The sequence below is a fragment of the Littorina saxatilis genome, linkage group LG16, assembly GCF_037325665.1.
Source record: "Littorina saxatilis isolate snail1 linkage group LG16, US_GU_Lsax_2.0, whole genome shotgun sequence".
In the NCBI taxonomy this organism is placed as follows: Eukaryota; Metazoa; Mollusca; class Gastropoda; order Littorinimorpha; family Littorinidae; genus Littorina; species Littorina saxatilis.
Window position 1 is genome coordinate 49,902,900 of NC_090260.1, and position 13,082 is coordinate 49,915,981.

The 13,082-nt window shown below is 40.5% G+C and overlaps 1 protein-coding gene and 1 long non-coding RNA gene across 2 annotated transcripts in view; both read right to left on the reverse strand.

Moving 5' to 3' along the window:
• Positions 1-1,846, reverse strand: part of LOC138951163 (uncharacterized) — a 30,200-nt gene extending 28,354 nt beyond the window's left edge. Inside the window, exon 1 of the mRNA XM_070322806.1 lies at positions 592-1,846. Within this exon, the coding sequence (XP_070178907.1) occupies positions 592-1,006 (415 nt within the window). The 5' untranslated portion in view covers positions 1,007-1,846. The remainder of the gene's footprint in view (positions 1-591) is intronic.
• Positions 1,847-10,371: 8,525 nt separating this feature from the next.
• Positions 10,372-11,624, reverse strand: LOC138951156 (uncharacterized). Its single transcript, XR_011451022.1, has 2 exons — positions 11,332-11,624; positions 10,372-10,972 (listed from the first exon to the last, which is right to left on the reverse strand). It is a non-coding gene; the product is annotated as an uncharacterized lncRNA (long non-coding RNA).
• Between the last annotated feature and the right edge of the window lie 1,458 nt (positions 11,625-13,082).

Here is a 13,082-nt window from a genome sequence, read left to right on the forward strand (position 1 = left end):
GCTATATCAGCTGTCATTTTTAGTATTACAATATTATTATATTATCAACAGACCAATTTCTACCAAAATGTGCAAAACATAATTTCCCATCATTCTGCCATTGTTTGGTGATGAAATTGTCTAAATATCTCTTTGCAGTCAAAACAGATCAAACAGAAAATAGGGCGCTTTTTGGGGACCACCCTGTATATACTTTCCACAGTTTCTTTTTTCAAGATATACACACACACACAGTCACACACAAACACACACAGTCAAACCCATCAACACACAAACACACACACACATTCACACACACACGCACACATACACACACATACACACAAACAAACACACACACACACACCCACACACGCACACACACACCCACACACACGCACACATACACACAAACAAACACACACACACACACACACACACACACACGCGCGCGCGCCTAGGGACACAGAGGTCCTCTCCACTCTCGTCCAATCATTCAGTCAAGGACTGACTGAATGTAAAACATAATATTAATGCGATTGGCAGGTGAATAATGTTACACGCAGGTGAATAATGTTACACGCAGGTGGCTGACACCGGTAGTATACTTACTCATGTGCCATAAGGACGTGGTAGCCGTCAAGATCCTTTCACCTGCTGACGTCATCCAAACTGCATGTCCTCGACACGTAGTGCCCAAAGACGTGGTGCTGACGGTGAATGACCAGCAGTCTGGCCTCTTCCAGCAACTGCTTGCACAGTCAACTGCTGACGCTGCTTCGCTCTCAAAGAGAAGATTGTCCAAGAAAATATAATTTGCTGGCACAGCTTTCTTTGCCAACAAGCTCTGTTGTAAACTTTCTGTTGACTGAAATAACATGAGACACACGACAGAAATCACGAGAGTGATAGCTGGCGTCATCGTGAAAAGCTGAGCCTCTGCGGAGCAACGTTGTCGTTGTTTTAAAGAACGAGTTTCAATCTGATTTTGTCGTTGTTGCTTCAGACTTGAACATAACAGATACATACATCCCCACGATTAGCTGAGGACTGAGTCAGTTTCAATTAGCAGCACGATTGAAGATGCAAGAGATCCAATCAGATTTCGTTTTTCTTATTTATTATTCAGACACTAACACAGCAGACGCGCGCAGCAGCAATCAGTCTAACAATGTGACCCTCCACCACGACATGAGTCGCATGTCACCTTTGCATGATTTTCATATTTTTACATTTTCACAAAGAGTGTTTTATGCTCTATCCAGTGGTGAAAACCGTTTTAGAAAAGAGCGAAAACTGTTTGAGTGACTAAGGTGACCCTCACACTGTTACCAGACACTCCCCGGACTTATATTAAGCCTAGCTCAGAACCGCGCGAGGTGACATGCGACTCATTTCGTGGTGGAGGGTCACAAATGGTCACTTCTCGCCAGCGAGGGACCCACTCAGGTTACGAAATGCGCTAGCAAAACTGAACGAGCAACAATTCTCTATTAGAGCGGTAAGTGTTAAAACGAAAAGGTACTTTGTTTTGATGATAACATGATTCTATTGTGTTTTAACAATGAACTTGAACTTAACAGATACATACACCCTCACGATTAGCCGAGGACTGTGTCAGTTTGAATTAGCTGAAGATGCTCATTTCAAAGAAAAGTGTTTTAATTATATTTCGTTTCTCGTATTTATTATTCAGACTCTAAAAACAGCAGACGCACGCATCAGCAAGTATTCTAAAAAGCATCACTTCTCACCAGCGAGGGACCCACTGAGATTTCTAAATGCACCAGCAAAACTGAACAAGCAACGATTCTCGAACAACTCGTTTGAACGAGCAACGATTCTTGAACAACTCGTTTGAAGCGAGGATCCAGCCTTATGTCTAGAGTACAATGTCGAACATTAAATTTGCATTCTGAAAATGGAGTGATGGGCGTGTTTTGTTGGTGTACCGTGTTGATGTTTTTTGTGGAAAAGGTTATTTATAAATAATAATAATGGAAACTTATAGAGCGCTTACCTAGAAGCTCTAAGCGCTTTACAATGACATTGCTATACACATGTACAAAACCAAAATACAGCATTAAGACACAAAAAGAACAGGAGTACAAAAGCAAATTCATCGTTTAAATCCATGCAGTCACACACAAACACACGCGTGCGCTCGCACATACGCGTGCGCATACACACACACACATGCTATCACCACACACATTCACAGATACACACAGACACACAGACACACGTTCACACACACACACACACACACACACACACGCACACACATACACACACGCATACAGACAGGCGCACACACATACATACAACACACACACATACACATGCACTCACACATGAATACTAATATACCTACACAATCTGCATACATGGCATACACACAAAAAAGCCGCAGATATAATCACAAAACCAAGCTCGTGCTTATGCACATCCATTTATCTAACTAGATAAACCGATTTGTAGTTTGCACAAGGAAAAGAGAAAAAGTAGCAGCACACGATTTCCAGATCACTGGCTGCTGCAGGGTTCACCAGACAGTTTGGGAGTTACTGGTTAGTCTAGAAAATGCTGTGTGAACAGGTGCGTTTTCAGATTTGATCTAAAAGAAGAATAGGATGGACTATGTCTGACAGAATAAGGAAGGGAGTTCCATGTTTTAACAGCAGCAAATGAAAATGCGCGTTGTCCATGTACTTTTCTTTTTTTTGTTGGAATTCGGAACATTCGAGTGTCAGCGGCAGAGCGCAGCGATCTGGAAGGGACGTACAGGTTTACGAGTTCAGACAGATATGAAGGTGCAGAACCAGTGATGATTTTAAAACAGAGACACGAGCTTTTGTACTTAATTCTTTGATTGACCGGAAGCCAGTGCAGATATTTCAAAAGGGGAGTACAAGGTTGCTTCTTGGAGGATTTACAAATTAATCTTGCAGCTGAATGTTGAACCCTTTGCAGTGGTTGGATGATAGTGTCTAGGGGCTACCGATTAGTACTGAATTACAAAAGTCTATTCTAGATAGCACACACGAAGAAATTAGTGTTTTGGTGGCCTCTTCAGTCAGACAAGAGCGGACTGAACTAATCCTTTTCAACTCAATGTATGCGGCCTGGCAGGTTTTGGTGACATGCTGTTTCATAGTCAGATCGCGGTCAATAATGGCTCCAAGATTGCGGACTTTATCTGCAAAATCAATGCTAACAGCACCGAGTGTTACTGCTTTTGGAAGAGAGTGAGTTGTTTTGGATTTTGAGAAACACATTTATGCGTCAAGAATCTGCCATACCTGGACCAAGATTTATGTCGTTAGATTTGAAAGCAATTAGTGAATGATCAGAATCAACTATTCAACAGTTCCGCATTGTTGTACCCAAGCCTCTTAAAAGTGTGTTAGGCCAAAAACAAACAAAATAGGTCTGTTTACGGTAACCCGACCGACCCTAGTTTTTTCGCACGACCCTAGACTTTTTTTGGCATTTGGGGAAAAAAAAAATCTTGTTTTTTTGGCAAAATAACGCAAAAATATGGTTTTTGGGGGAAAAAAAAAAAAAAATCCCGACCTACCGACCCTATTTTTTGGGCCTATGTTACCGTAAACAGACCTATTTTTTTTTGGCCTTATGTTTGTAATCGCTGTAGCGTTGTTAGGCTTAACGATTGTAGAAATCTCTTACAACTTTCTGCGAAAAGAGATCCAGGCTGAATAACACATTTCTGAAGCTTTTAAATTCATTAATAATTTTATGAAACCAATTATCATCCACAAACTTTTCATTGATCTCATTTTAACATAAGAGTAGTCCACGATTAAATTAATCTAGGGCTGACTAAAGCTGAATGCGTAGAAATCTCTTTCCCTCAACTTTCTGCATGAGAGATCTGGGCTGAATAATAAAAAAAATAACAAGTCGCGTAAGGCGAAATTACTACATTTAGTTCAGTAGCTGTCGAACTCACAGAATGAAACTGAACGCAATGCAACGCAGCAAGACCGTATACTCGTAGCATCGTCAGTCCACCGCGCACGGCAAAGGCAGTGAAATTGACAAGAAGAGCGGGGTAGTACTTGCGCTGAGAAGGATAGCACGCTTTTCTGTACCACTCTTCGTTTTAACTTTCTGAGCGTGTTTTTAATCCAAACATATCATATCTATATGTTTTTGGAATCAGGAACCGACAAGAAATAAGATGAAAGTGTTTTTAAATTGATTTGGACAATTTAATTTTGATAATAATTTTTATATTTTTAATTTTCAGAGCTTGTTTTTAATCCAAATGTAACATATGTATATGTTTTTGGAATCAGAAAATGATTGGCAATAAGATGAACGTAAATTTGGATCGTTTTATAAAAATATATTTTTTTTACAATTTTCAGATTTTTAATGACCAAAGTCATTAATTAATTTTTAAGCCACCAAGCTGAAATGCAATACCGAAGTCCGGGCTTCGTCGAAGATTACTTGACCAAAATTTCAACCAATTTGGTTGAAAAATAAGAGCGTGACAGTGCCGCCTCAACTTTCACGAAAAGCCAGATATGACGTCATAAAAGACATTTATCGAAAAAATGAAAAAAACGTCTGGGGATTTTATACCCAGAAACTCTCATGTCAAATTTCATAAAGATCGGTCCAGTAGTTTAGTCTGAATCGCTCTACACACACACACAGACACACAGACACACAGACATACATACACCACGACCCTCGTCTCGATTCCCCCCTCTACGTTAAAACATTTAGTCAAAACTTGACTAAATGTAAAAATAACAAGTCGCGTAAGGCGAAATGACTACATTTAGTTCAGCTGTTGAACTCACGGAATGAAACTGAACGCACTGCATTGTTGTCACCAAGAAAATACAGCTTCGTCAATCCCCGCGACACGGATATCGCTCACTTTTCACTCGCAAAACGAAGTGAAATTGACAAGCCAGAATAGCGCGGTAGCGTATTGCGCCAAGCAGGAAAGCGCGCTTTTATGTGTTTGTTTTTTAAACTTTCAGGGCTTTTTTAATACAGCATAGTTATATCTATATGTTTTTAGAATCTGGAAATGATAAAGAATAAGATGAAATCATTTTTGGATCGATTTCTTAAAGGAAAAGTCCAAGGTTTAGGGTCACTTTTGATATGTTGACCCTCTTAATTCATCAACCACAAATGCGTGTGTAAAAATGAACACAGAAGTCCAAAAAGTATACTTTGACTCGTTTGTTGGCTGTTCTGAATCGTTCCATCGCGCGCGCAGTCTTGGCTCATGACCTTGTGCACATACGTGTGCTACGTCACGGGCCTTGAACAACAAATATGGCCGGCTCCAGCAGTGAGGAAGACAAGTGGAATACGGACCGGTTTTCAGCCAGCCTGAGGTTTTACCGTGCCCGTTTGAGCCTCCTCGTCGTCAAAATGCTTGCGAGGCCACAAGGAACTGCTGGAAACAAAGCCAGCATAAGCGGCAATACGAAATGGTATGTGATTCTCTTTGTTGTGATGTTGACACACTAGTCCGTAGTCTCATAGACCTATATATATTAAATATAGGTCCCTGGTCGTCGCTACCTCTTGCAGTGCTAGATCGAAGTCAGGTGTGTTTTTTACAGATCAGTCGATGTGCTTCCACAGATCTGTAAGCATGTAAAGATGGGTGCGTATCGCTAGCGCTACGTGTCATTTGCGCTACGTGTTATTTATCCTACGTGTCATTTGTGCTACGTGCCGCTATCACTACGTTGATTAGTGCTACAAATAATTTGTCTATGAGTCGCTATCATTCGTTCTTTATCACTACATGTCGACATCACTACATCTTTTAGCGCTACGTGTCATTATCGCTACGTGTCAATACCACTACTTACTGACGACTTTCTCTTTCTCATTTTTTCTCTCGCTCTCACTCCTTCTGGTTTGTGTGTGTATATGTATGTCTGTGTATGTGTGTGCGTGTGTGTGTGTGTTTCAGTGTGTGTGTGTGTGTGTGTGTGTGTGTGTGTGTGTGTGTGTGTCTCTCTCTCTTTCTCACTCGCTCGCTCGGCTCACTCTGTCTCTCTCTCTCTGCCCCCTCTCTCTCTCTCTCTCTCTCTCTCTCTCTCTCTCTCTCTCTCTCTCTCTCTCTCTCTCTCTCTCTCTCTCTCTCTCTCTCTCTCTCTCTCTCTCTCTCTCTCTCTCTCTCTCTCTCTCTCTCTCTCTCTCTCTCTCTCTCTCTCTCTCTCTCTCTCTCTCTCAAACCTCCGTTCAAAGTCTAGCTGTAATGATTTTACTTCCTGTTACCTAAGTTGGACCGTACTCACATTGAGCAAACATCTGTTTCCCATCAAAGCACACTTTTTGCCACATTTATTAAGATTCGCTTTTACTACCCGTTACTTTACTTGAGCTTTGGTCGATTCAACACTTTGATGTCAGCAATATGAAAGGACATCACAGGACATGTTTCTCTTTTCACGTTTAGCCTGATGAGTATAGTCGTTGTAAGATTTTGTTAAGACTTTTAGCCAGGGGCGAATGGGATGGATGGAGAAGACTCAAAGACTCAAAGACTCAAAGACTCAAAATGTTTACTGTCCTCATAAAAACAAGGAAAATTGCCTTACAGTGTCAGGCGATCACAGACATAAAAACATCACATGTATTAAGAATTAAACGATTGCACTTAAAACTAATAACTCTAGCCCGCTTCATATTTGCTGTAAACTTAGAATTAGAATTGCATTAAAACACATGTAAACATCCTGAGCGTCTCTCGCAGCACTCACACTTACAGACACACACACACACACACACACACACACACACACACACACACACACACACACACACACACACACACACACACACACACACACACACACACACACACACACACACACACTCTCTCTCTCTCTCTCTCTCTCTCTCTCTCTCACTCGCCATCTCTCTCTATCTCAGTTTAACTAAAAACTAGAAAAGAGGAGTAATGATAAGGTCTATATCATGTGATATGTGCTGCATCAAAGTATAACTTTTCATTGCCACCTATTTGTTCCTAGCTGTTTGCTTTTGATGTGTAACCGTAAAACAACGGCAGTGTTGTGTTAACGATCTCGAATCTGTGTCTTTTCCAAGCATTATTTTAGCTACTATATGATACTAGCAACTGGGTATCACAGGAAATATTTCCTCATCTGAATTAGCGCCTTCCTAGTTATCATGCGTTTGTATCTAGATTGGTTGGTGGTCATACCTATAATATGTGATTAGCTGTATGTTTCCAAATTTACGTTGCATCAGTTTAGGCCAAACAAAAATATATGTTGGTTTAGGGAACCCGACCGACCCTATTTTTTGCCCGCCGACCCTAAAACGGTTATTTTCATTTCTAAAAAAATTTAAAAAAAATAAAAATGTTGGCACATGTTGCGAACCTTACCGAGACTATGGGAAGTAACCTCCTTTAAAATCAACCAAATATAAAATAAAAAAATAAAAAAACAATAACAAACAAGAAGGGCAAAGCCCATACGACTCACATGCTTGACCTTGACCTTTACATGACCTTGACCTTCAGGGTCAAGGTCAAATAACTAAACCTAGCAATGACATCATACACTAAGAACTGCTTTACACATTTTTCCTACCAAAATACATGTGACCTTGACCCAAGGTCAAGGTCATCCAAGGTCATGCAACAAAAAGCTGTTAATTCAAGACATAGGAAGTACAATGGTGCTTATTGGCTCTTTCTACCATGAGATATGGTCATTTTTAGTGGTTCACTACCTTATTTTGGTCACATTTCATAAGGGTCAAAGTGACCTTGACCTTGATCATATGTGACCAAATGTGTCTCATGATGAAAGCATAACATGTGCCCCACATAATTTTTAAGTTTGAAACAGTTTGCTGCCATCCTCTGCCTTGAAACCTGGTATTTCTGCTCATACCCTCTTGTCTTCTGCCACTATCACCTTGACCTCGATTGTAAGACTGTCCTGCTCCACGATTCTGATTGAACGCTACATTTCCAGTCCCCAAAGGATTTACTTGCCCCTTTCTGGCCAAACATTTATTTGGATGGGCTGATTTGTAAGTTTCTGCGCTAGCAATCATGTCTTCTGAACTTTTACAATTCCGTTCTCTCAAAAAGACTGCCAAATCAGTGCATACACTGTTAAGAATCTGCTCACACAACACAAAATCAAACAATGCTTCATATGATGTTTCAATATCAGACAAACTCAACCAACGGTTGAACAAATGCTTCATCTTTGTTACGTATGTGCCAAAACTTTCATCAGCCTCTGGCTTCGTACTGCGAAATTTCTCCCGAAATCCCTCTCGAGTGCACTGAAACTTCTTCAACAACTCTTTCTTCAAGTCTTCATACGACAAAGTACCCGTTGAAAACAATGAATGAAACAAAGACAACGCTCCACCCTCCAGGTAAGCTGATAAGTACGTAGCCCACTCTGAATCATTCCATTTGTTCGCCTTTGCATGCGTTTCAAATCTGAACAAGAAACTGTCAATGTCATCCTTATCTTCCTTGAACATGGGGAGTTTTGGGTACTGGGGCCTAATGCTGGGACCTGATCTTCCCCCTGCATTTCCACCTGTACTTTGCTGCGCCTCTGCTTTCTTAAACTCCAAATCCATTTTCCTCGCTTCAGTATCTGCTTCTAACCTCTTTGCATCCCTATTTGCCTCAATTTCTAACCTTTTTGTCTCAGCCTCAGTTTCTAATCTTTTTGTCTCAGCCTCAGTTTCTAATCTTTTTGTCTCAGCCTCAGTTTCTAATCTTTTTACTTCTGTTTCCTGTTTCTTTGCTTCGGCCTCAGCTTCTATCTTCTTTGCCTCAACCTCAGCTTCAGCTGCTACTTTCTTTGCTTCCCTTTCCTGAATTCTCTCTTCTCTATCCATATGATCCTGAGCAAACTTAAACAAAGCTTCTGCCTTTAAGCCATGCTTCTCTCCCAACGCCAAATAATGATCATATGTGCTACCACCAGTATCACTATGCTCAGCCATCTTTACAATGTCAAAATATCAAAATAATAAGTAATACAATGGATCAAGTAACACAAGTTTCACGAAATTGCTTTAGGTATCAAAAGTTGTATCATACACCACTTTCTCGCAATACTAAACACACACAAAAGAGTATCATAAAATACTAAACTAACAGAAATCTTGTGCCTTTTTAAAAACAATCCTCAAATTGTTTACTACTTAACTATTTACACAACCAGTCTCAAAAATAAACAATAAACTTTATAGAGTTCAACAAAAAAAATTATAATTTAGAAAATATCAGATTAAACAATCAATAGCAGCTTCAAACACTTGTCACTCAATGTCAAACTTAAACTAACAACTTTAGAACATCAACAACAACAAAAATAAAAAATAAATTAACTGGAAATTTCAAAGTTTCTCAAACCCAAATAACACACTTTAAATGAAAATTTCAATTCCACACACCACTAACCAGCGTCAGATCCTTTAAGGAAAATCAATCGCCCGAGCAAAACCAAAACAAAATTTAAATGTTCACACAACAACAACAACAACAAAAAAATTTACCCAAAATTTTGTCTAAGTACAAATGTTTACAAATTATTACTAACCACAAAATTTTTTTTTAAAAAACCCACAAAACTTTCCCCAAACCAACAACTAAATATCAAACACTAGTATAGGGGAGATAATCACCCTATTACTAATCCAACTACAAATAGGAACAACAATAACAATAATAAACAAACACTTTTCAAGCCCGAGTACACAACTAAAAAAAATATCAGAGTCCAAACAAAAAAAAATAAAAAATTTCAGAATTTACAACAACAAAAAATGGCACACCCTATACTATTTTATTTAAAATAAGCCTGCACCTCAACGACAACAATCACACACAACAATCAATCCAAGATAGAATCTAAGAAAAATAGTTTTAAAAAAAAACTTATAGGAAAGGGAGCTAGAATTTAGATAGAAAGATAGTTAATAATTACACAGAAAAGGAAGCAAACAGAAACTAAGGCCCTCTCTACGTAAGAAACTATACAATTACGTAGACCCCTAGAGCTGGAGAGGGGGTGTCCAATGACATACACATAAACAAACTCACTACAACACGCAAAATATCAACGTCTGTATATTTAGCTACACTAAAGGCACTTCTTTATCAACCACTATTTCTCAATTCTGTTCTACTGAAAGGGAAGCAACTGCTTTTTAACTACCACAAAATTCTATCCTTAGAAACAAAAACCTATTTAGGGCTAAATCGGGGTCACCACTGTCACGAAGTGGTTTGCATGTGAATTTATTATGCGTGTTCTGCCCTTTTGCACTGTCTCTACCCTTTCACACCAAACACTTCAAAAACAGAACTTGGGAGGATGCAGGCTCATTATTTCCTCAACCAAAAACAACATACTTCTTCACTTTAAATACATCAATACGAACAACTTTTCAACACACCGTTCGCACAATCTTCCAGCTTTCACTCAAGGCATGTAAATACATATTATAACAATACTTTCTCAAATATAGATTAACGCACACAAGAAGGTACCAGCGGACACTCACGAGTTCGTTTCACGGCTCACTGCATGTCGCCAGTTCACTTACTTGTCTCGCTGAATCCTCGTAGAATAATGAATTCAGATGCCAACACACAGAGATGCTAACACACACCTTTCGCTGAAGATGCCAACACACACCTTCCACTGAAGATGCCAACACGCACCTTTCACTGAAGACGCCAACACACATCTCACGGACGATGCCCACACACACCTTCCAGGTTTCTCCCCGAGAAACCCTTCCGCCCGTAGCGGAAACAACCGTCGTCAGCTACGACCGGTCTCGATGAAGACTCCACTCGTCTAGTCATCTGCGCAGAGGTGGTCCCTTGCTTCCACCGTCGTCTAGCGCTTCTCTCGTGTAAGGTCCCTCCCTTATACGCCATGGAAAACCCTCATGGAAACTCCTAAAGAATTTAACCAAGTCTTAATACAACATTCTCTAAAACCATCTCTTCTTCCAAACGTTCATGTACCACTCATACATTCTCGTTCATTCCACGTTCACATTCCGTACAGATTCAATATCCAAACTAACACTTAATCAATGAATAACACTCCCCATACACAGCATGACCGTCTTAAACATAACATAAATGCGTAGCAATTATGTTCAAGAGATTCCCCATGAAAAACCGTGAAACAATTACATCCAAAATTCTCCCAACGCTTCACACTAAGATTGGGTGCACTTTATACACACTAACCTTTACGCTCCAGCTATGTATTCCAACGTCACTAATATACAACATAGTAAATCATTTACCTTAAGAGACCCGTCTCTTGAAAGAGTACTTGTTCCCAGAACAAGTCTGACACACGCTGAACAACCTTCCCGGTTGGAAATCTCACACGCTGTGACGTTATTTACCCCAGACCAGCTACATGTCTCAAACACAACTCACATCAAGCTAAGCCAGTTTTACGTGCAACACCCGAAACACGTGAATAACGCCAGTCCGGTCAGCTACCCTCGCCTGTACAACATTTAGGGAGGTTAAAAACACGACGTGGTTTCACCTCACAAATATGCTACTCACATCTTTGTGACAATCTTTAATAGTTCAGGGTCAAGGTCACTTCAAAATATGTATACAATCCAACTTTGAAGAGCTCCTGTGACCTTGACCTTGAAGCAAGGTAAACCAAACTGGTATCAAAAGATGGGGCTTACTTTGCCCTATATACCATATATAGGTGAGGTATTCAACATAAAAAACTTCAGAGAAAATGGGAAAAATGGGAAAAATAGCTGTTTTTTAGACAACATTTATGGCCCCTGCGACCTTGACCTTGAAGCAAGGTCAAGATGCTATGTATGTTTTTTGGGGCCTTGTCATCATACACCATCTTGCCAAATTTGGTACTGATAGACTGAATAGTGTCCAAGAAATATCCAACGTTAAAGTTTTCCGGACGGCCGGACGTCCGGCCGGCCGGCCGGACGGACGGACGGACGACTCGGGTGAGTACATAGACTCACTTTTGCTTCGCATGTGAGTCAAAAACGACCTACGTTACCCTAAACCAACATATGTTTTTGTTTGGCCTCAGCTTCACTGCCCTTTTCTTCAACTCCACCCCAAAACAAACACCAGGGCAATGTAACGAACTTTTGTCTGTCAAATGTGAATACCAAATCAACATTTTACTGAGGTCCAAACGGGCTCCTCATTACTGTGCTCTTGCAGATCCTCCGTCCACCTTTCTCGTCCAAATATGTCCACATACCAACATATTGTGTGCGTTTCTATAAGTTCTGCTACAGTTTTTTTTAAATGTGTCCCAATGCATTATGAACAGTTTCACACAAGGATACATGTTTCTTTATTCATCATCTCACTCGGCTCACGTTTGCTTGGAATGTGTGTGGCATATTGCCTTCCTGGAACTACTAACGCATATATTTTTCTCTGGGGCGGGGATATAGCTCAGTTGGTAGCGCGCTGGATTTGTATTCAGTTGGCCGCTGTCAGCACGAGTTCGATCCCAGGTTCGGCGGAAATTTATTTCACAGAGTCAACTTTGTGTGCAGACTCTCTTCGGTGTCCGAACCACCCCCCGTGTATACTACATTGGGTGTGCACGTTAAAGATCCCACGATTGACAAAAGGGTCTTTCCTGGCAAAATAGGCACAGTTAATAATTGTCTACCATACCCGTGTGACTTGGAAAAAGGCCGTGAAAGGTAAATATGCGCCGACATGGCTGCAATTTACTGGCCGTATAAAATTTCATCTCACACGGCATCACTGCAGAGCGCCTAGAACTGTACCCACGGAATATGCGCGATATAAGCCTCATTGATTGATTGATTGATTGGTGCACTTCCTCTCTTCTTTCAAATATGCCACTCTTCAACCCACCCCTATTCCCACCCTGCCCAGTTGACTCAACTTTTCTCACACCCCTATTCCCACCCTGCCCAGTTGACTCAACTTTTCTCACACCCCTATTCCCACCCCTGCCCAGTTGACTCAACTTTTCTCACACCCCTATTCCCACCCTGCCCAGTTG